Here is a 25,163-nt window from a genome sequence, read left to right on the forward strand (position 1 = left end):
TACCAGAATGAAATGTGATGCTGCTATATCTTAACTACCCTAAATAAGGAGATCCAAGTCTAGCCCTCAAGTAATTTGTCTTTAGTCTCTACGACAACACATAATTTGTCGTTTGTCTCTTCGACAACACGTAATTTGTTGTTCGTCTCTACGACAACATGTTACACACGAGTACCGGTATATTAATGTGGAGCATCCCCAGATCATAGATACATGTATACAGAACAACACAGACATTACAAAAGTAGGGTCGTATTACAAAACTCCGATGTATAAAACTACATGTACAAAAATGGACTGGTTAATTTTCCTGTACACAAGTTTTGTTCTTGGTTAAATATACACACATATTAATACAATTTTAAATTTGAACATGCCCTAATTAAATGGATACCACAAATAAAACAATAAATTACTTCATACAAAATTAATACATTTTTTTAATTAAGTACAATATTAGAGCTTAGTCAGAACAATACTGAGGTTATTCAGACCAGATCACACAACGACAGGGAGACAACTCTATACTGGCCTAGTTTTATTTGTACTCCCTACAGAGGAATTGAGACAACTCACTGACATAGTCTTATAATTAGGCACCTCAGAAAAACGGTCACGTGGAAAGACCTACTCAAAGTGTGAAAACCAATCCAGATGTAATATGCTTTGCTTTCTACACAGCACCCATCTCACAGTTACAACAGGATGCACTGATTTACAAGTTAGTAATTTTAGCACTATTAATCTAAATGATGTACGACACTAATCATTTGATTGGAAAATATTCCTACATTATTTATAATAGGAATATACTTGTACAATTCTAATACATTTTTATGACTAATGTGTTTACTAAAATAAGAGGCAAGGTCAAAACAATTTAAAAATCCAGTGTACAAATAATTGCTGGCACTTGTCTACACGAATACAAAAACAACTCAGTCATTTGTGAAAATCACAAATTTTTGTCATGAATCAAGTAAGTATGGCTGGTCAAGGTTAGCTTATCCTCAATAGAAAAAAAATGAGTCGTTACAAAAACTCTCTGGTAAAAGAGGGAAGCCCTGATATATAAAACATCTCCATCTGAATTTTCCCAGGGTGTTGCACCTTGGTGGTTAGAGACTGTAAGACCTGCGGGTTGAGGAAATCAGATAGGGTCTGGGTTCCCTAGGAGAGTGATCGGAAAATGTTTTATGTGGGTCTGCCAATTCGTGGACAACTGGAAAAATTTCACTCCTGTCCATTCAACCCCATCCACCATAACTGTAAAGTACAGGATAATCTTTAATAGCAAGGCATCAGCTTTTAAAACAAGATTAATCAGTAGAATAGACTAAAAGATTATTTTTTTGCGCCCGGATCGATAGATCTGAGGCATATATTGTTTTTGTCCTGTCTGTTTGTCTGTCTGTCTGCTGAAAACTTTTACCTTCGCCATATATTTTGAACCTTGAGATATAGAGACTTCATAGTTGGTATGCATACTCCACTAATAATGATCTTTCAAAAAACACCAAGGTCAATGACCTTGTGACCTTGACTGTGACCTACATGCTAAAAATAGCTTTTTCAAAATTTTGCCATAAATTTCGAAGCATAAGAGATAGAGACTTCATATTTGATATGCATACTTCACTAATAAAGCTCATACAAATGACACCAAAGTCATTGACCTTGTGACCTTAATGCTAAAAAATAACTATTTTCGAACTTTTGCCATAAATTTTGAACCATAGGAAATATAGACTTCATATTTGGTATGCATACTCCACTACTAAAGTTCTTCAAATGACATTAATATCAATGACCTTGTGACCTTCACTGTGACCTATATGCTAAAAATAGTTTTTTGTAACTTTGTTGCCGCCAGGCGCATAGTGTTTCACAAACACATCTTGTTTAGACCTGTAGTGATGACATTTCCTACCAGATGGTGGAGCTAATTTGAGCAAATTAAGTACCATTACATATATACTACAGTTGTATAAGGAATCTGATACCAATCATATTTTGTATCTCTTGTGTTTTACCTCAGAGAGAGAGAGAGCAGTTATGTGTCTTACCTTTGAGAGAGTAGCTTTGTGTTTTGGTTGTACAGATCAGTCGATTTATCCCCTCCACAATCTGACTCTTAGATTCTCCCTCCTTGGCTTTCTTCCCCAGCCTCATAACTACAAACAAGAGGCCCAGGGGCCACATCGCTCACCTGAGCAATTGGCTAGGAAAAAGCTCATACCAGATCATATCAGAACTGAAAGTTTACTGAGAGGGGGGGGGGGGAGGGCTTGAAATTAAACCCTCCAGGGGTCATGATATGTACAAACTTGAATCTAATCTACACAACCTAAGAATAATTCCCTATAAATATCATAAGGTTTCTTTATATATTCCTATGTAAAACTTTTATAGGTTATTTGCCCAACCCTACCCCTGGGGGTCTTGTTGTGAATAAACTTAAATCTACACTATCCGGGGATGATTCCACAGGAGTTTCATCTTTCCTGTCTCAATGGTTCTTGAGAAGAAGATTTTTCCTATATATTCCTATGTAAAATTTTGATCGGCCATTTTGGCCCCACCCTACCCCTGGGGGTCATGATTTGAACAAACTTGAATCTACACTACCTGAGGATGATTCCACATAAGTTTCATCTTTCCTGGCCCAGTGGTTCTTGAGAAGAAGATGTTTAAAGATTTTTCCGTTATATTCCTATGTTAAACTTTGATCAGCCATTTTGGCCTTACCCTACCCCCGGGGGTCATGATTTGTACAAACTTGAATCTTCATTACCTGAGGATGATTCCACAAAAGTTTTATCATTCCTGGCCCAGTGTTTCTTGAGAAGAAGATTTTTAAAGATTTTTCCACTATATTCCTATGTAAAACTTTGATCGGCCATTTTGGCCCCACCCTACCCCTGGGGGTCATGATATGAACTAACTTGAATCTACACTACCTGAGGATGATTCCACATAAGTTTCATCTTTCCTGGCCCAGTGGTTGTTGAGAAGAAGATTTTTAAAGATTTTTCCTATATATTTCTATGTAAAACTTTGGTCGGCCATTTTGGCCCCGCCCTAACCCTGGGGGTCATGATATGAACTAACTTGAATCTACACTACCTGTGAATGCTTCCATGTAAATATGATCAATTGTGGCTTTGCTATTCTCGAGAAGAAGATTTTTAAAGAATTTTCCTATATATTTCTATATAAAACTTTGGTCCGCCATTTTGGCCCCGCCCTACCCCCAGGGGTCATGATATGAACAAACTTGAATCTGATCTACCTGTGAATGCTTCCATATAAATATGATCAATTGTGGCTTTGCTATTCTCGAGAAGAAGATTTTTAAAGTATTTTCCTATATATTTCTATGTAAAACTTTGGTCGGCCATTTTGGTCCCGCCCAACCCCCGGGGGTCATGATATGAACAAACTTGAATCTACACTACCTGAGGATGTTTCCCCAAAAGTTTCATCTTTACTGGCACAGTGGTTCTTGAGAAGAAGATTTTTAAAAGATACCACCATTTTTTCATTAATTCCCAATTATCTCCCCTTGAATGAGGGCGTGGCCCTTCATTTGGACAAATTTGAATCCCCTTCACCTAAGGATACTTTGTAGTAAGTTTGGTTGAAAATGGCCCAGTGGTTCTTGAGAAGAAGATGAAAATGTGAAAAGTTTACAACAACCACGATGACGACAACGACGACGACAACAACGACAGACAACGGACAAATTGTGATCAGAAAAGCTCACTTGAGCCTTTGGCTCAGGTGAGCTAACAAAGAGATACTATTATAATATCTATGTAAAACATTCAGTAAACAATACATGGAACAGTTTCTCTGAAATTGAGAGGAGTGGTAGGAAGACAAACATGATAAACATAAAATTATCCACTGCCTGGATTTGAAACTTTACACTCAGAATGAATGGATGAGGGGGTTTCAAGAAATATTTCCCTATGAGATGCATTTTTTCCCCTCCCCTCAGTCTATAGGAGTCTCACTTACTTATGTGTTTCTTCTCTTTGGTCACCACTACCATGGAGAACGCGGTGAGGTCGACGGGATTCTGAGCCAGCCTCTGGACCTGTAGGGAGCGGAACGTCGTCTTCAGCGTACACTTGTTACTGTCCTTCTTACTGGCCTTGTCCGTCTTCTCGGTGCTCTCAGACTTAGAGGCCGTCGTCCAGTAGTCCACCTGCAGTTCCAGAAATTCACCTGAGGGGACCAGGGTGGGGGGCAAGGTGCTCTGGCTAAAAATAGAACAACTCAGCTACAGTGTGCCCCCTAGACATATGACACAAAATAGTTTTTCATATTGTATGGATGAAGTACTTTTTATTTTAGTGCATCAGTAAAATCAAATCTACTAAAAGCACTTACCATTTCAAAACTTTCATCATAAAAAGAAACAATTTACTGTTATAAAATTTGTTTTCAAAAATCAAAATACTGTAATTTTCATGAGTATAAATGAGTCCTTGGCTGATACCTTGTGTTGGAGGCGACACTGACATTGGGGGAGCTGGGGGGCGTGGAGAAGTCCATCTTGGGTTTGTCTAGGGTGGACATGTTACTGGGGGGAGAACTGGACAGTGACGGAGAATTGACCAGGGTGTTCCCCGTGTCCTCAAAGTCCACTACAAAATCAAAAACATTCCTCTCCAGTAAAAGTTAAATACATGTACTGTGGGTGTATATATGCTTGGCATGTCTCAAAGTAAATGCCAATGCACGTCATGAATTATTACTGGGCTCCATCATACACAACTGTGGCCAGTGCTGAATGTATGTAAAGATTACATTTTGGTATTACAAGATTATATGCTATGCACTGTGTTATCAAAATAAATATACATGTAAGATGATACCTAAAGTATAAATTATCTAAATTCTATAGTTAATTTTAAAATAAATCTGATAATACACAACTTACTGGAAGCATTCATAACATCACAACTGCCTATCTTAACCTCCTGGAGAGAAAAAAAAAGACAAAATGCACTTTAAAAATATTTACTTCTGAAACAACTCAAATACATAAAGCTTCATGAAAAATAAAAAAAATTCTGAGATCATTAATTTTAATGTTAAAATTTCCCTGTTGAAGGCAAAACTGCTGATAATTCTATTTGAAGATATTACTTTCAGGTATACGACAAATTCATATAAATGTAATTGTTTATCATTTTTTTTTAACCAAATAAAGATAAACAAATACTGAATTGCTTTGTTTATTTGCTTCTCCATCCGTACAAGTTAGAACTGAATCAATAAATCTTACACTAATGAACGGAATCAATATCTGGGATGAATCTTCTTCACCACTGAAAAATAAACCAATAAATTATCTGAGAAAGAAAGATGTGTTGGTTTTCTTTTTAATTTAGATTTTCTTCTAATATACTTCATGTTTTAACATTTTTTCCCCATAGAACAATTTTTTTTGCCAATTATCATTTTTGGGAAACACGAAACCTTCTATAACCAATATTGACTAATTATGTTCTAAGACACTAACCATTGACTAAATATCCCATAATGTTACACCTATATCAATTTTAAAATGTTTTTCAGAGTCCCTACCTTTTGGCTCTACACATGACCATGGCTTCAGCGATCGGGATTTGAACCACTGACCCTGAACAGTTCACATACTTTGACACTCGGCTTATAACGTCTTGAGAATCTACAATAGAAATCAATCATTCCAAACTCAAACAAGAGGCCCAGGGGCCACAGCGCTCACCTGAGAACATCAGCTAGGAAAAACCACATATCATGATTTGGAAGAACTAGAATCTACACTACCTGAGGATAATTCTACATAAATATTACTAATCATGGCTTTGAAGTACATGAAAAGAAGATTTTAAAAGGTTTTCCAATGTATTCCTTTGAGAATGTTTGGTCAGTTATTTTGGCCCCACCCTACCCCCAGAGGTCATGATTGAAACAAACTTGAATCTACACTACCTGAGGATAATTTCACATGAGTTTCATCTTTCCTGTCTAAGTGGTTCTTGAGAAGAAGATCTTTAAAGATTTTTCCTTTATATTCCTATGTAAAACTTTGATCGGCCATATTGGCCCCACCCTACCTCCAGGGGTCAGGATTTGAACAAACTTGAATCTACACTATCTGAGGATGATTCCACATGAGTTTCATCTTTCCTGTCCCTATGAATCTTGAGAAGAAGATTTTTAATTTTTTGTCTATATATTCCTATGTAAAACTTTGATCGGCCATTGTGGCCCCACCCTACCCCCGGGGACCATGATTTGGACAAACTTGAATGAACACTATCTGAGGGTGATTCAACATAAGTTTCATCTTTCCTGTCCCAGTGGTTCTTGAGAAGAAGAGTTTTAAATATTTTAAAAGATTTTTCCTAAATATTCCTATGTAAAATTTTAATCGGTCATTGTGGCCCCACCCTTATCCCAGGGGTCATGATTTTAACAAATTTAGATTTACACTGCCTGGAGGATAACTCCACATGAGTTTAATCTTCCCTGACCCAGTGGTTCTTGAGAAGATTTTTTAAAAATGCAATTAATTTTTCTCAAATTCATAATTATCTCCCCTTGGAAAAGGGCGTGGCCCTTCATTTGAACAAAATTGAATCCCCTTTACCCAAGGATACTTTGTAGCAAGTTTGGTTGAAATTGGCCCAGTGGTTCTTGAGAAGAAGATGAAAATGTGAAAAGTTTACGACGACAACAACTATGACAACAATGACGACAGACAACGGACAAATTTCAATCAGAAAAGCTCACTTGAGCCTTCGGCTCAGGTGAGCTAACAATGCAGAGCCTACACAGGGAGATAATCCACTGTAAAATAAACGACTATTGAAAAATCTGGCAAAAGATTTGTAAAGAAAAGCTTAATATTTATAATCTTTAGGGAAAAAACTGTTAAATGTATAATTCTTAAAAGGACAGTTTTCTCAAGAATTGAAACAGGAAGCAATGTCCACATGTGTGGTAGTAGAGCACCTATAACTATTGTAGGGAAGAGGGGAGTAAACAGCTGAAAAAATTCAATGATTAGTAACTTACCCAGTTTTGGGGCATCATTCTTTTCGAATGTATCCTTCCAAGTTTGGTCCAGGAATAAAGCACTGTAAGTACTGTCTAGACTGCCTATGTACTTCCCTATAGAACTGGAGCCTGGAAATGTACAAAATCTATAAATATCACATACATAAAGCACTGTAAGTACTGTCTACATAGAGCACTGTAAGTACTGTAAATCACTATTTATTCGCGAGAACTTTATTTTCGCGTAATTACGCGAGAAAATATGCTTGCGAAAATTTCATTCTCGCGTTTAATAGTATTCTGTAAGATCATATAGAGCAATGACCACAATTCGTGAAAATTTTGTCTCGCTTGTAAAGAGCCAATGACTATCACGCGAAAATAAGGTTTCGCGAAAATTAAGTGATCTACAGTACTGTCTAAAATGTCTATGTACTTCCCTATAGAACTGGAGCCTGGAAATGTACAAAATCTATAAATATCAGGTACACTTTTGGGCACTTTCAAGTAGTGCTGTGCGATATTACCGGTTAACCGGTGTATCCCGATTTTGTTCTTCACAATACGTATCGCGGTATTTTTTTGTGAATACCGGTTCGGATTCGATATGCTATAAATTGTTACAAAAAGAGTTATTTGCCCTTTTCAAGGTAAAATATGGCGGCAAGCGACGTGAAGTGTGATCAGAAACCAGAGACATGTCTCTTTCAAAAAAGAATCGACGACAACTGTTATATGAAACCCCTTCATGTTAATTTAAAAGCTGAATCTGAGTATTACAATTAATTGAATTCTACAAGTTGTGCCAACAAAAAAACTTATCTTGCTGCTTGCGCCAACATAACGCGATCAGGCAATATTAGAATATGAACTCGAGAATACATGTAATTTGAGTTTGTGTTTTCATTTAACTTTTACGAAAAGCAAAATATTATTAAATATTTATATTGTGATATATTGCAATACAAAATATAATATTGCGATATATCACGATACGATTTTTCCGTCGCGATACCCAGCACTACTTTCAAGTAATGTACAAGTTCTATAAATATCAGGTAACGTAATACCAGGTACAGTAAAACTCGGTTATAACCAAGTCACAAGGACCTATGAATTTACTTCGCTATATCCGTAATTCATTATATCCATTTATTACACACTTAGTATTAAATACAGGTTTTTTGCATATGCGATATGCCTGACGTCACAACAGCCGTATCAGCCCTGCAGGGCTGATATGGATTTGCGGGGTTGATAACCTACTGTAGATCACTTAATTTTCGCGACACCTTATTTTAGCGAGAGAGTCATTGACTCTTTATTAGCGAGACATAATTTTCACGAATTGTGGTCATTGCTCTATATAAGCTTAAGGAATTCAATTATACGCGAGAATGAAATTTTCGCGAGCATACCCTCCCGCGAAATTACGCGAAAATAAAGTTCTCGCGAATAAAAAGTGATTTACAGTATATCAGCCCTTCAAATCCATATCAGCCCTGCAGGGCTGATACGGCTATTGTGAGGTCAATATCACACCCTCAGTAAATTAAACCACAAAAACAGTTCTTGTGATCATACACAATTTTTGGTGGGTCCATGTTCTCTGAATTTTAACTTTTTGAAAATAAAGTTAATCTTAATTTACAAATACATATAAAAGATTATTTTCAAATTACTGATCGAGTGCATTGAAATAGAAGTAGAAACAAACCCAAATCGTATGAGACAATAGACCATGTACATGTATGTAAGAAGTCCATGCATGATTATTTACTTATTTTCTTCTCAACTTAATGCATGCTGTATTTTATTACTAAGTCTGTAATAAATATACTAATACATACCCTTTTCCACATACATCCTGTATCAGCCTGAGATCTGGCTGATATTGGTGTCTCGGGCTGATACAGGATGTGATATGGAAAAGGGTATGTATTATTCTCTATATAAGGAATACATTAAATTTATATAGCTAGGGATCCAAAATAACTTCGCTTTAACTGTGATTTCGCTATATCCGTGTTTCTACTAAACGAGTTTTGCTGTATTCAGAATATTAATGAAGTAATACTGAAACATAAAATTACAGTTAAAAAGTAGAAGTTATACAAAAAAAATTTTTGTGAAAATTGAGTGTTTCATGAGAACCGAACATTTTTGACAACTTTACTTACAAGATTTTTGGAATTTACTCCCACCAAACTTTATATTAGTATGACCCACAGACATGATAAAGGACTTGATGTTTCGTATTTACATTCACCAAACATATTATACATACATGTTAACTCTCCCGATTTAGGCGGGAGTCTACCGCTTTTTCACTCCATCTCCCGCCTACCGATTTAATTCAGAAATCTACCGCTTTTCTACAAAAGTTGCGTCTAAAGTATTTTTGGTTCACTTGGGTATCCATTTTTGAAGCCACTCTCATAAAATCTCGCTAGATATCGCGTGATTTGACTGGGAATCATACAAACGCTTTTTTTGTACATAGATTTCAAGCACGGATTTGACAACGACAACAACATAAGACTACCAGTGATTACATTGGTTACGATAAATTAATCAACATCCCTGCCGTGAAAAAGGAGATACAGCTTTTAAGAATTAGAAGAAAACATTTGAGATCGTCTTTAAAAGCACAGAAGCTCACAACTTTATCAATAAAGTCAATAGAAATCACTCGATTGACCAAGCCATGTGGCACATCTCTACTTTCGTTTTCGATCATCGCGGGAAATCTGATTTATATAACGAAAGATACGAACTTGTTTTAGATCTAGATTAAACCATTTTATCATTTGTTTTGTTTAAAAACTGAATGAACATTCAGAATTATTGCTTCTAGGCTATTTCAGCAAAGATCACTCTTCAAAAGGCTAAGTAAAGCAGCCAATCCAAGCAAAATGATGAGCATGAAAAATATTTGAATTTATACAATTTATGTCAAACTTAAGGTGTTTCTGTCTTCTTCTTTGCTGTTGATATTTAAGATTAATTAGTGTAGGTACCTGATTTCATTTAAGGCTTATAATATACATGTATATTACATGAAAGATATCGATAATCCAAGCGTTAAACAACACGCGCGCAATGCTACCGCTTTTGAGGTCTGAATCTCCCTCTTTTTCATCATAATAGGTTAACATGTATGTATTATAAGAACTTGCTTTTTGGTAGTAAGACTCATCACATGGTAAACTAAAGAACTTGATTTTTTGGTAATTAGAGTCAGTAAATTTGATATCTGGTAATTAGACTCGCAGAATGGTATGATTCTGGTAATATTAGACTCACCGAATGGTATAATGAGGAACTTAACATAGGTCTGCCAGTCTGGAGGTTTGGCTGAGAACTGCTCGACGTATGGTCTGAGGACTGTGTTAATATAACTATCACTCCCCGCTATACACACCTTGATAGCACTCGGGGCCTTGGAGTTACTGTTACAGCTAAACCAATCAAAACACAGACAATGATACAGCTAAACCAATCAGAGCACACCTACTGTTACAATTAAGATTCATTCATCTTTACAGCTAAAGTAACCATATCTTGTGTTACATTTACTTTTTATCATGCTACTTGTACTCACTATTTCTGAATTTTGGACACTAGAGCATTAATGGAGGCCTTAACGTCAGGTTCTCCACACGTACATATAACATTATGACTGTGATCCTGAAGCTTCTGATGAAACACCTACAGCAAATACAAGGTCAATCTCAATCTTACTGCAACAAATCAACAAATACAAGGTCAATCTCAATCTTACTGCAACAAATCAACAAATACAAGGTCAATCTCAATCTTACTGCAACAAATCAACAAATACAAGGTCAATCTCAATCTTACTGCAACAAATCAACAAATACAAGGTCAATCCTTTAGTCTGAAAATAGCCCTTCAGAGCTTATGTTTTTGCAGTTGTCAAAACCAGACCTTCAATGTTATCTTATCATTAAACTCCTGTACAGAACTACTATTTAACTCCTGTACAGAACTACTATTTTCAAGTTAAGTACATTTTATCAATGCTGTATACAGTGTTATTTTCGCCCCGTGTTATTTTTGCCCTTTAGCAGTTGCAAACAGTTTGCCCCATTTTAAGTTCGCCCAATCATAGTTCTGTTTAAGAAATTATGCTGTGTAATTTCAATTCGCTCCGTCTTAAATTCGCCCATTCAGGAAGAGGGCGAAAGGGGCGAAAATAAAACGGGGGCGAAATTTTCCCTGTATACAGTACCTTGTCATTTCTCATTGACCTTCAGCTTACTTAATATAAATTTGAGATTTAATCTACTATGCAATAAAGTTATAGCAATTTGTTTAAGTCATGACCTTGAATAACAAACACTAGTGTCAAGGTCATGTAGCACCTCTACATATATTTATACTTGCCTGTCCCTGCCATTCTGAGGTGTTGACCAACATTACAGATTCTGGTAGATTGTCATCTGACCCCCCAAACACCACCCCTAACTGTTCCATCAGAGCTTTCCGAGGCTGGAGTAGAGAGATCACAATGTAACTCAGAGTACAAAACAAACGTATAGCAGATTACATGTACTAATATTACTACCTTATTAAGTCTTAATGACACACATGAAGAAAATCTACAAATTTTTTTGACATATGATACTAAATGCAGCAAGAGAAAAGTTGATGAAAATTGTTACCATGCCAGAATATACATGAAAAAAGTCATTTCTTGAAGCAGTGCAGAGAAAATATATAAAACACACAATCTTTAAAATCTGAACATTTTCTTGATTAAAAGTGACACATAAAATCACAATTCTGGTTTATAGGTTTTTGGGTATACATGTTTTAAAGTAAAATCGCACAGCAACAAAGCTCTTTTCAAAAGACTAGTAAAAATTAATACACTGTAAACACTCACCCTTATAATCAGAACACAGGGCCCATAATAATTAGACAAGCTCTTTTTTGATCTCAGTCTCACTTTTACCAAAGGAACATATAGTGAAGAATTGAGACTGAGATCAAAAGTGAGCTCGTCTAAGTTTTAAGACCCCAAGGCAAGGTCCTTAACTCAAGTAAAAATGCTGGCAGGTGTCAGTCAAATGAATCTGGGTATTATCTAGTCTACTTCTGAACATTAAGTTTGTTATATTGTTGGACATTAAGTAAAACTTGGGTTTAATTTCACTCATCACTAACTTAACTGAAGCAAGATCTTGTTTGAGACAGGAAGCAAATTCTAAATGACTGAAAAAACAAAACAGAAATTGAAGAAAAAATGTATTAAAAATGTGGCTGGAATAAAAAATAGTCTTCATGCTGGCTTACGTTTTTCATCTCTGAATACATGAAGTGTGGTGAAAAACAGATTGAGTAAGATACAACATAAAGCAAATAAAGAAACTTATATACTTTATAAATAAACACTACTCCCATTTTGTATTAGCAACTACCCAAATGTTAGCACATCTAAAAGCATGCTATACAAATTAACAAATTTACCACACACTCAAAGCACCAAGATGGCTGTTTTTCTTTGCCAGCATGTCAAAACAGATCATGTTTAATGACAGATTTTATGCTTGCTCATGGACAACAATGCTCACCTGAGTATAAATCTCCTAAGATCTTTCCCTTATTCCTTTACAATTTTGATCAAAAGGACAAAATAAACCCCAACAAAATGTACATTAAAAAAAAGGTAATTCCACCCTCCTGTGATGTCATAGGTTTTTGCAAAAACTGTAATTAGTTTGAATTCATACCTAATAGAACAATATCTTTTGGAAAAATGCTTTCCAACAGAAAAGAATTTAAAAAATGCATATTTTCTTTATTTAATCAAGTATTCAATCTTTTAAAAATGTTGACAAGGGCAGTAACTCCTTCTAAGGTCTCATTTGCTTTATTGTATTTCTAATGTAAAATACTTTCCCTGATATTCACAATTCAATCATATCTTATAAGTAAGAAGTATTTAGGAACATTCAGCATCAGAATTATGCATTTTAAGCAGTTTTTACATATTTTTCATAATACTGTTTACAAAAAATGTGCGATTTTCTAATGATGAAATACACTTCTGTTTATTTATGTTTCTTATCTTAAATAATATGGTGACCTATACATTTTTTGCAATAATTGGAAAATTTGAAGTATATCAAATGAAAATAAATGCAGTTTTTGTACTTTAAACCATTAAAATCGTGAGGGTGGACTTCTTTTAATGATGCTAGAAAGCATGTTTTGTGTAAACCAAATATTACGACAGTTTTTTTTCCTCTGTATACATTCCACATAAAGCTTTGTGCTTTTTGAATCAAGTCAAATTGTTTCAGTGACAGTGTTAGTAAGGTGAAAAAAGTCAATATATTTGTAGAACTTGACAACAGACAAAGACAAACACAGATCAGAAGAGCTCATTTCAGCCTTATGATTACATAAACACAAAACAATTTAACAGATCCCAACAAATTCTGGACATGCAAAACAGACAAAAAAAAAACAACCACCCTTTACTTCCAAGGTCACCAATACCCCCTTCATGGCAGAGCTATAAAAAGAACAGTGGTGCTGATCAAGGCTTTAGCAAGATTGCCTAGGAGTGTGTGAGGTACAGAAGATATTGTGTTCTATAAGATACATGTAAGTAATCTGTCTATATCAGGCTAGCTGTACTGCCTCAGGCCACATACACTGTGTGTTAGTTCATGCTCCTTGGCCGGGGTACTACTAACCGATCCGTGAATTAGACCCGTACTGTGACGGCGGTGTCGCTCCCCTTTATTGTGCTTTCCCTCTCGATACGATCGACTTCGGCCGTGACTTATTTTGCCTTTAGTTTCAGGCGAAGATTTGTGATCTTCTACGTGTTCTTTTTCCTATTGCCGTCAAAAATTAACATTTACTATTGAGGCATTGTGAATATCAATTACAACTAGACAATTTATCATTGGGTAAAACATGTACATATTAGAACTTTACAACTGTTACAATCAATTGCCAATGATTTTGAACAAGATTTTCTATATCTTTAAAAAAAACCTACTGTTATCAATAAAATAGAAAATATCCTGTACCAATCAATAAAAGTTTGATGATTAGTCTTTAGTTTAAATAGGAATATGTGAGAGGCAGTCATGTATTATAACTAAAATATATACATACAGATTACTTGGGGTTATAAATAATATTAAATGATTGTATAATTAAACTATAAATTGTTTAAAAACAGCAGCTCAACCGGTGCTCAAATATACAAGTGAAAAAACGGTGTCAAGTGAATCAAAGAAAGTAGAAAAAATGGGGAGAAAAAAGAGAAAAAAAATCATAATTTGAGGGGTACACAGGCTACAGGGGTTCTCTAAAGTTATATTTATAGATTCTATAACCAAAAATATTTGTTTAAAAGACCCTCAGAAGAAGTCAAATAAATAAGAGGAACAGGAAAAACATTAGAAACACAAAAATTCAGTATATGGTACACAAACAGAGACAAAATACGTCACAAACATGCAAACATTGACGCAAAACAGGATATACACAACAATACTGGTATGTTAGATGAGCAATTCTTCTAATGCAGCATAAATGCTTTACAATGGCCAATGGTTAGGAATGGATATGAACTATCTAGTTGTTTCCCTTCCCGCTTCCTATCAAAAACATCAATCTATAGTTGTATATGTATGAATTGTCTGTCAGCCAAATGTGATTAAAGTTGGATCTGGAAATATGTTTATAGGTACTTGTTTTAAGAACTTTTTTTCAATTAAATATTGTATACAAATAAAAAAAACAAGTTATGATTAATAATCCATCTTGCTACAGAATTGTTTATGTGACATACAATATAAGATAAGTAAGATTACAGTATACATAAACATGTATGTCTTCCAATACTGGAAAAGGTGGGGTTTCTTTTTAATTGCTGAGGGCATATGCACATCATGAATAAAATAAGTCTTTCTTAGGTGAGAGTAAAATTGTTATACAAAACAAAGCTACAATACTGTACAGATTTCTAATGCAGATGATTTACATCATGCTATATATTTTTTAGTACTGTAGACAATGAAGCCTAATCTTATATGACCAACAGGTCTTGTAAACAGCATGCTGAAAACTAATCCAACTCCTGTTTCATAAAAATTGTAAACTAGACAGACCAAATGCCAATAAAATATTTGAAAAAGTGTACCAAATCAAAATCACAAAGTTGGAAATTATAATAATCACCAAATAATGCCAACCAAAAATGTTCCTTTATTAATCAGTTGAGGAGAATTCTTTTGTAATTTTGTCTATTTAGTTGGCTTAGATGATTACAGATAAATGGGGTAAGGGGATATGAAAGTTACACCTCAGAACACTGGTTTATAATTTATTTGTGGTGATAAAATGAATCTTGATGTTGTGTCATAAACATAGCTGCTTTATCTGTCTGAGAAAAAAAATCACTTGTGTATGAAATATATCAAATTTATCTTTAAGGAACTATTGATATTAATAAGGGGGGAGTGCGGCTATTTTGAAAAAAAAGTATAATACATTCTGCTATATTTATTTAATCATAATGTGTAAAGCAGTATCATTTCACTTTTTGAATTTGATTTTAAAAAGTGCTACAAAATTTTAAAAGAATAATGTAGAAAAAGATCATAAAAATGTACCGAGGGGGACACATAGTAAAAATACTAAAAATCAAGACAAAAATACCAATCAATGAGGCCCAGTGAGAAGACTGACCTTTTTACACTTACCATTACACTGTCAGGCTCCTTTTTGATGGAGGTTGCATCATCACTATTTTTATCTGGGTCCTGTGTATACAAACAAACAGCTGTTTACAACATCCAGCTCTGAAGCACTGGCAGACAACATTCAGTCTGACAACTAGAGTACAGGACTAGAGTCCGAGATTAATACAGATCTATATACCTTACTTCTTATAACACATGCTTTAATGGATTACGAAGTATTATCTGGTAGAAAATAAACCAAGGAAGCTTTATAAAGAAATAAACTGATGCGGTATGACGGGATGACGATGAGTTACTGGGCATGCTCACTGGGTCTATGCTGGTGGCCTTACCTTATTACTGTCATCTGGTTCTACTGTGCTTGTTCGGCCTTGGAAAAATGGTCTACAAAAAGAAAATAAATGGATTATCAGAAGTTAATTTAAATTATGTATCAATAACAAAATAAATGTTGCAGTATTTTCTTATTCCTATGAAACAAAATTCTTATTATGAAATAATTTTTTATTCTTTCTGGTGGATAATAAATATCATGACACCAGTGTTGGTCTGGGTTGGGTCTGGACTGTTTAAATTACAAACTCATCTGAGTCTTGTTCTAAAAGTTAAAATAACAAACTCAACTGAGTCTTGGTTTTGGCATTGAGATCACAAACTCATCCAAGTCATGGGTTAGATATGAGATAACAAACTCACCTGAGTCATGGTTTTGGGGTTGAGATATTAAGCTCACCTGAGTCTTGGTTTTGGCATTGAGATCACAAGCTCATCAGAGTCATGGGTTAGATATGAGATAACAAACTCACCTGAGTCGTGGTTTTGGGGTTGAGATTACACTGACAGCGTCTGGGTCCATTTCCTGGCCGCTGTCACTCATGCTCTCAGCCAGCTCGTCGATTAAGTCTTCGATGTCGTCGTTTGGGTCCTGATTTGTGTCGGGAAATTCTTCAGGGTCTAATGACTGTAAAATAATCATGTCAACTTAATATCTCTGTATGATAAGCATCCTAAAAGTTTAATTGTATAATCAAAGATCCTTTCAAAAAATTATTAGCTTAATAGTAGGTATATAAAGCTTAGTTGTTTTACAGTTATGAGAAACTTGATAAAATTACAAGGATGGAGCCTTTTAGTTTTAAGGGGGCCGACTATAGTTTCCATTGCGCAATATTCGGCGCATCATAGTAAAATGAAGCGTCTTTACTGTTTTAATGCAACTTTTTTCACTTAATTATTAAAATTGAACAAAATTAAGAAATTATACGTATAAAAATGTAATTACAATTTGATATAACTGATTTTTTACCCGGATTTGCAATTGATAGGTAGGTTGACATCGTTACAGTGTGTTTTTGACGTTATGATAAACTGAATCTCTTAAAGAAAGGGGTTATAATAATGTTATTTAAGAAAAAGTAATAACCATACGCTCTTGAAATTTAAAACATAGAAATTTGAGAAAATGTCCAATATTTTTATTATGTTTTTATGTGAATTCATTGTGTACGTCATATTTTGTAGTACTCTATAAAAATAGTAATATTTGCTAATTTTTTGCATTTCGAGATGCCTCCTTTGGAAACAAGACGGTAGAATTTGTATTTCTTACATATATTGTATAATATAGTATTACACATCATATATTATAGTTTGAACAAAATGTCTATTGTAGTATTTGTATAATTTACTTTAAATTGCTCACAATTGGCATTTTCCTATATAATCCTACAGTAAATGTACCTGTACTTTGAGACGGTCCCTCAAAAATACCTGGACGGTAGATTTCCCCCAAACTTTGCATGTACACTAAGTTAATGTAAGTTATATATGGTATCAAACTGAAGAGTTTGGCTTTTGTAGTTCTCACACAATAAAACTATAGTCGGCTCCCTTAAAACAAAATGGAGATACGGGCAGTGTTCGACAGTCAGATAACCTAGTCATGCAGGACTGGCTGCTAGTTATAGTTTTCAGTCCTATCAAAAATATACTTGCAAAAAATTTGCTTTCTTGAGACTATTATAAATGTAAAAGCATGTTGTAATATATTTTTATTTTTGTCTTGTCATATTTTCCCCCCAAGCCTTGTTGTCCTTTGCTGGCAACCTGAGAGGGTGGATAATACATTAACAGAAACCATGTTTACCTCAATCATAATCTATTCTTTAACAAGAATCTTGATGTAAGTGTCAAGGACTGTCACTAGGACTCAGTTATCATAACTTTGATCCTGGTTATACAGATTTCTGAGTTCTGTCCCTTGAATTGTTAAACTGAATTGAAGTCAGAAATTTATATGAATGTGATGTACCCCAACTACAATTATTGTGAACACACAGTGTGCATATAATGCAATGGGGGCTAGTAGTGTGTGCACACAATAAAACAAGGGCTAGTAGTTGTCTTCAGGCCTTAATCACTAAATCAGACTCCATCCTTTACAAAGACTGCAGAGTTATACTTATATTTATCTGTTATAAGCTTCAGGAAGAAAAGGAGAGCAAGTGTTGAGTTAAAAGTGTTGAGTTATAAGCAAACCTCCTCGGTGATCTTGAATTTTCGAAGCAATGATACAATTTTCTGTTTAAAATTCCTCTGTTGCTGAAAAACAAAGAAATTAGCATAGCACACCTTTCCAACCATATCTTTCTAATCTAAGTGATAATGAATTGTGAATAAGCCACTGTACATATATATATTATATTGTGCTTACAATAACGCTCAACATTCAATAAATTCCAAAAGGCCAAACAAATTAGTCTTTAGTTTCTTGGGCCAAAAATTTTACAGAGGGCCGAGTAAAATTGAAATTACAGTTTCTCTGGGTTTTTTTTTTTTTATCTTTTTTGATAGGCATTTTTAGAATTTTCAAAATAAATAACAGAAAAATCTATGGTCACCATTATGTAGAAATGTGTAACATTTTAAAAAATTACCCAATACATGCATATTATTATGATATAAACTGCATTGCATTTATCACATAATTGATGCATGTGGGCCTGAGAACCATAATTTCAATTTTACACAGCTTAAAATGTAACAAGCAATTTTTATTTTAAAGCAAAAGCTTACTTTTTGTACTCTTAATTATTTGAAATTTAGTATGTTTTTTAAAATAATATTGTTAAACAAGAAACATACTGAGTATTCAATAAGAACATTGTTAAACAAGAAATATAGTGAGTATTCAATAAGAACATTTTTACTGTATTGATGAAAAGGAAATATCTAAATTCTCCGAAGAAAATTGAGTTATTCCCCTTTGCATTATTTGAAGAAGCAGTACCTGAGAAACTAAAGATTTGTTTCTTGGCCTACCCCGATATTTATATTGACCATGCATGCAATATCCCCCTCCCTGACTTACGCTGACTCTCCCCCTGGCTGTGGCTACACCTCGGGCTTGTGCTCGGTTCGATTTTCTTGCCCTCAGCCTTCCGTCCTCGTCCAAAGCCTCAGGATCACTGATGTCATCATTTGACCATTCTTCTTGATCATCCTCATCGTAGGACTCATTGTCAATATCCGGCGAACGATCTATAAAAAGGGTTTTCAAAGTTATCTTTTTTTGTACTTTTATTAAAAGCATCAACTTTGTGTTATATCTTATTAGAATAAGCAATTTTATTGTTTCAGAAAGATAATACACCCATTATAAAATCAAAGTAAGATTTCAAACTTAATATTCCAATCATACACAAAGGTACACACACCAATGAATTGTTTTCCTTCAATTAAGTTTAGATGCTACAACAAAACCTAGCAGTAATTGCCACTAATAAGTCTTGTATCATGTGACCTATCTACAACTCACCAACATCTGACAATGTTGTCTTCCTCTGACCGTTCTCTGTGTGGTCCACCGGCTGACTGGACAACTGTAACATGACCAGTGTGGCCAGCTTCTCTGTGTTGTCCTTCTGGTCACTGTACAGGGACAGGTCCTTATCATGTGTCCTCTGTAAAACCTTAAATAGAAAGTAAGACCACCAGTTTATATCACTGTACAGGGACAGGTCCTTATCATGTGTCCTCTGTAAAATCTTAAATAGAAAGTAAGACCACCAGTTTATATCACTGTACAGGGACAGGTCCTTATCATGTGTCCTCTGTAAAACCTTAAATAGAAAGTAAGACCACCAGTTTATATCACTGTACAGGGACAGGTCCTTATCATGTGTCCTCTGTAAAACTATAAATAGAAAGTAAGACCACCAGTTTATATCACTGTACAGGGACAGGTCCTTATCATGTGTCCTCTGTAAAACCTAAAACAGAAAGTAAGACCACCAGTTTATATCACTGTACAGGGACAGGTCCTTATCATGTGTTCTCTGCAAAACCTAAAACAGAAAGTCAGACAACCAGTTTATATCACTGTACAGGGACAGGTCCTTATCATGTGTTCTCTGTAAAACGTTACACAGAAAGTAAGACCACCAGTTTATTTCACTGTACATGTTTTGCTCACATGTATCATGTTGACATGTTTTGCTTATACGTGTTAAATTGACAGGTTTGCTCACACTTCATGTTGACATGATTTGTTTACATGTTGACATGTTTTGTTTACATGTTTCATTTTGACATGTTTTGTTTACATGTTTCATGTTGACATGTTTTGTTTACGAGATTCGTGTTGACATGTTTTGTTTACATGTTGACATGTTTTGCTTACATGTGTCATGTTTGAATGTTTTGTTTACATGTGTCATGTTGACATGTTTTGCTTACATGTTTCACGTTGACATGTTTTGTTTACCTGTGTCATGTTGACATTTTGCTTACATGTTTCATGTTGACATGTTTTGCTTATATGACTGGGTTTTGCTTACATGTGTCATGATGACATGTTTTGTTTACATGTGTCATGTTGACATGTTTTGTTTACATGTTTCATGTTGGAATGTTTTGTTTATATGTTTCATGTTGACATGTTTTGTTTACATGTTGACATGTTTTGCTTACATGTTTCATGTTGATGTGTTTTTTTTTTACATGTTTCATGTTGACATGTTTGCTTACATGTATCATGTTGACATATTTTGCTTATATGACTGTGTTTTGCTTACATGTGTCATGTTGACATGACCCACAGCCAGGGTTTTGTATCCTAGAATTGTCTTGTTTTTGTATTTCTTCCTTCTCTGTAACATCACTTGTAATTTGCAGTCCCTCTTTAAATAGTGTGGATACTGAAAAAAATTAAAATAACTGGATATAAGTTCTATCACTTGATAATACATACTTATATACTGCCCTTCAACAAAATGATATCTTAACACACAGGAAATTTCCTTCACAAACCTGAAGAGAAAATGTGAGGTCTAACTCTGTATCCAGTAGTCCCCCTGGTGGTACGATGATTTCATTTGATCTCAAAATTCTCTTAGAATTCTACAAAGGAAAGAAGGAGTATTATTTTAGGTTAATAAATCTGATTTATTCAATTGTAATTTTTTTTATTCCAGGAAAACAGGGATTTTTATTTTGGGAGATGGTAAGAGACTTGATCCTGTCAAACAAATCTACTCAAGAGACATAAGATTTTAAATCTTCCTTAATGTCAGTGTATGAATCCACTAGTTTTAGCTTAACATGTAACAAATTTGAAGAGAATTTTATAAATAAAGAAATTTTTACAAATGTATACCCTTAAGGTAAGGTAAACATGAAAGTATATCAAACGATCCAGTTACAGTAAAACTCGGTTATAGCGAAGTCCTGGGGACCTGTGAATTTCATTCGCTATATCCGTAATTCCTTATATCCGTATAACGAATTCGTATAACCATATATAGCGAATTCGCAACATGCATGTTTTCCTTCAAGTGTTTCTACTAAATATGTTAGGGAAACAAATACTACAAAACATACTTTCGATAACTAAGGTTTTATTATGAATTGAATTTTTATATTCAAATGCTAAAAGAATATAAAGTCAGTTCAGTTTATCAAATTTTGAGATCTTTGAAAGTTCGTTTTATAAAAGATGTAAATTTCATTATATTTAACCTCAACGTGACTCAAAATCAGTTCGCTATATCCGTAAATTCGTTATATCAGAGTTCGTTATAAACATAAAATTTTGCAAAGATTTGTTAAAATTTTGCCGGGGATCCAGAAAAACTTCGCTGTATCCGTGAATTCGCTATATCCGTGTTCGTACTAAACGAGTTTTACTGTACTTTCATCACTACAGAATCAACAATACATAAACATGTACATCTGGAAAAAAAAAAGAATCTTAAACTTGTGTGTGTCCCAAGATGCATCAATCAATCTTTACTATAAACCAAGGCAGGGCTCATAGTTACTTGGGAAATTGGACCTGCTTTAAAAAAAAAAAAGAACACAGCAAGAGTTCCACAAAATGAAGGCAAAATTATCTGATGCTTAACTGGTAAAAAACAAACTTTAAATATGCTTAGATGTACCTTCCCTACAAGTATGGAAATGATTGACTGATTGATTGATTAAATGTTGCTTAACATCGCTCTTGAGAATTTTTCGCTCATATTGAGACACCACCACTTGCTGGTACCCAACAAAGAGACATCTTTTTTTAAATGTTAAGAGTACTTAATAAATATTTATCAATTGGTGTAAAACTACACCAAATATAACCCACTCAGCAACTGAGCTAGAATATAGTAGAAGAAGACAAGTTTCTGATTGACTTACATGTTTGTACTTAGTTTATGTCAAAAGCTATTTTTATATTAAGATTTCAATGGCCTATAAAAAGTGTGATAATGTTTCTTTTGCAGTTCCTTGTATATGTTAAGCACTACAAAGCAATAACTCTCTCTGATTTGAAACAAAACAAAGTTGTCACAGAGAGACTCACTGTCCTCAAACAGGGGTTAACTTAATATTATTATGAGAACAAAGTTGAATATTTAAAAGATTCGAGCATTTATGACATTAATTATAACTTGAGTGTAATCATATGACTATAACTACAATCAGAAGCTACAGTCATACTTGACTAGACAGCAGTTCAGAATATATTACTTTTCCACTAGACAGAAGAGATATCCTTATGGTTCAGAAGGTGGGTGTGTGGGGGTGGAGGGACAAACACAGACGTACAAGTCTCATAATAAACTTTTCAAGACTCAGTAGGAGTAAATGCAGTGTTTGCTTTTGTTACTACTAAATTCATAATTAATTCATTTCACTCAATATTTATTTATAATAATAATTTGCCTAAAATCAGAAATATTTTTCTTTTAGCTAAAAGCAGAAAGTGTGAAATTAATTTAGGTGAATATATGGAGACAATGAACTTTCCCCTGCAGGAAACAAGGACTACTTCCTGATTGTATCATTCCTTGTTTATCTGAGCTTATATCACATGTATGCCATACAAGTTCACTTGTTGCCTAAGGTATATATAGTAGTAGGAAGTTATTGGAAAATTATCAGAAACCAGGGTAGTGTTTTGAATCTGTGACTAAAATACACCACAGACAACAAAGTTTAACCTTTTGTTTTTTTTTTGTTTGAAGACTACTCTTGTTATTAAAAGAATAATTTCATATTTGTCTGTTCTGGGCTCTAAATTAAATAAATGCCCTTACCTATAAGCTAATTAGAAAGAAATGTAAACAGAGTTCCATGAAGAGGCAATAGAATAAGTACTGAGGGAAGTTTAACATAATCTAGAATTAGCTTTGGTGAAAATACTTACTCTTGATGTAAAGTGTAACAGAAAAAGAAATTGTATGGTTGGACTGGGGAATTGCACCTGAGATGGCTGCATCACTAGTCAGATACTCTATCCTAATATTGACATACTGAGCTACCCAGGCCCATCGTCCAAGAAGATGTGTGGCTGGCCCGGGAATCGTACCTGGAACCCCTGAATCACTAGTATGACCGATAAGCTAGGGAGAGTCTACACTGTGGCTCGAGCTACAGCCCTCAGACTTAAAATCCAATGCTCTACCGAACACCGACTGAGCTTTGGGGTTAACCAACTAGTCAATGATACTAGGATCGTGGCCTCACTATATACAACTTTTAACTCTGTTACACTGGTCAGGCCCTCTACTGACTCAGCTACCAGGACCAGTATTCAAACCATATACAAAAGCAAATTAATTATTTTGAAAAAAATCATAATGCTTTGGATCAATTTAACTTCTACATCATTGGCAAAGTTCGCATATTCTTATGCATTTTCTCACCTGCATTTTAACAGCAATAATCACGGAATTAAGATCATTTTCCAGTGGTTTATGTATGATGAGTCTGCTCAGCGTAAGGGTACACAACCTGAAACCCGATCGAAAAAGTGGTACAGAATAATTCAACTTTTCCCACCCTTCTGTCAGTGTCAGAGGCGCACATGAAAAAAATTAAAAGCGTGTGATTTTAAGATCAAAACTACAATGTACAGAGAACGCCCAAAAACTTCAAGCAAATACCTTGGAATACAACTTGGGGCTGTTTTTTCCACCTCCAAAACAGCGAAGAACTTCATAGGCACAGGTTTTGTGCCGATCCCCATCGTTTTGGCAGACTTCTCCGCCATGTTTATTTTTAATTAAATTTGCGCATGCTCACTGAATGACTTCGAGAAGAAGATATTTCGTTCCAAAACTGTTTCATTTTTTCTGCATAATATTTTCTGTAGCCTTATAATAGATCAAAATGAGTGGTTTTTCTTTTCTAAGATGTTAAATATATAATTTAAAAAATTCCGAGGAATTTTACAAGTTTCTTAAAACCGCGTAGTTTTGATAAGTTCAGAAAACAATCAGCTGCCACTGGACAGTTCCAAAATCTTTGTTTTATTTGAAACACTAGTTTACAGTTTTTTTATTCTTTTGCCAGTGAAGGTCAGATTATTTAATTTAAAAAAATAATAAGAAGAAAGAATATAATTATCATTCCTATCATTCCTATCGTCTACGCTGAAAAAAGTAACGTTTAAAAGAAAAAAAAAGATGGGGGGGGGGTCCAAAACTCTGCTGTATCCGAGAAGAACCGGGCAGATTATGTATTGGTATTCTTAAAGAAACTGTTTTAAACTAGCACACCACGCATCTTAGAAAAGCCACACCAATATTTTAATTCTTATTCATTTCCCATTTCTTTTAATTATTTTACAGGACTCGATCAACCTCCCAAATTTTCAAAGAAAAAATGTAAATTTTGATGCTTCTATCAGCTGTTTATAGAGTTACTTTGCTTTAATGAATGCTCAACATGGATATCTAATAAAATATATCAAAAAGCCGAAAAAAGGCCTTCTTAATATTTTTATCACGGCTGGAAATAATAATTCTGAATATTCTTAAATCTTCGGATAAGAATTTACCTAGAGACAAA

General features: G+C 34.5%; 1 protein-coding gene across 4 annotated transcripts; it reads right to left on the reverse strand.

Moving 5' to 3' along the window:
• LOC134281286 (phosphofurin acidic cluster sorting protein 1-like) lies at nucleotides 1-24,393 on the reverse strand. Of its 4 annotated transcripts, XM_062763764.1 has the most exons (22): nucleotides 24,257-24,393; nucleotides 24,017-24,104; nucleotides 21,129-21,218; nucleotides 20,894-21,016; nucleotides 19,636-19,789; nucleotides 19,189-19,358; nucleotides 18,357-18,419; nucleotides 16,625-16,779; nucleotides 16,151-16,202; nucleotides 15,819-15,878; nucleotides 13,794-13,937; nucleotides 11,473-11,577; nucleotides 10,667-10,773; nucleotides 10,369-10,523; nucleotides 7,081-7,191; nucleotides 5,602-5,704; nucleotides 5,300-5,342; nucleotides 4,952-4,991; nucleotides 4,508-4,655; nucleotides 4,024-4,268; nucleotides 2,067-2,174; nucleotides 1-1,266 (listed from the first exon to the last, which is right to left on the reverse strand). In XM_062763764.1, exons 1-22 carry the CDS (start codon nucleotides 24,361-24,363, stop codon nucleotides 1,151-1,153), a joined length of 2,487 nt encoding a protein of 828 aa, XP_062619748.1. In that variant the 5' UTR covers nucleotides 24,364-24,393; the 3' UTR covers nucleotides 1-1,150. The 4 variants fall into 4 exon arrangements, with proteins under 4 accessions (XP_062619748.1, XP_062619749.1, XP_062619750.1 ...); XM_062763765.1 differs by lacking the exon at nucleotides 15,819-15,878; XM_062763766.1 differs by lacking the exon at nucleotides 13,794-13,937.
• Nucleotides 24,394-25,163: the final 770 nt, after the last annotated feature.

The sequence above is a fragment of the Saccostrea cucullata genome, unplaced genomic scaffold, assembly GCF_032062105.1.
Source record: "Saccostrea cucullata isolate Sc308-1 unplaced genomic scaffold, CSIRO_AGI_Scuc_v1 ctg214, whole genome shotgun sequence".
Classification (NCBI taxonomy): Eukaryota; Metazoa; Mollusca; class Bivalvia; order Ostreida; family Ostreidae; genus Saccostrea; species Saccostrea cuccullata.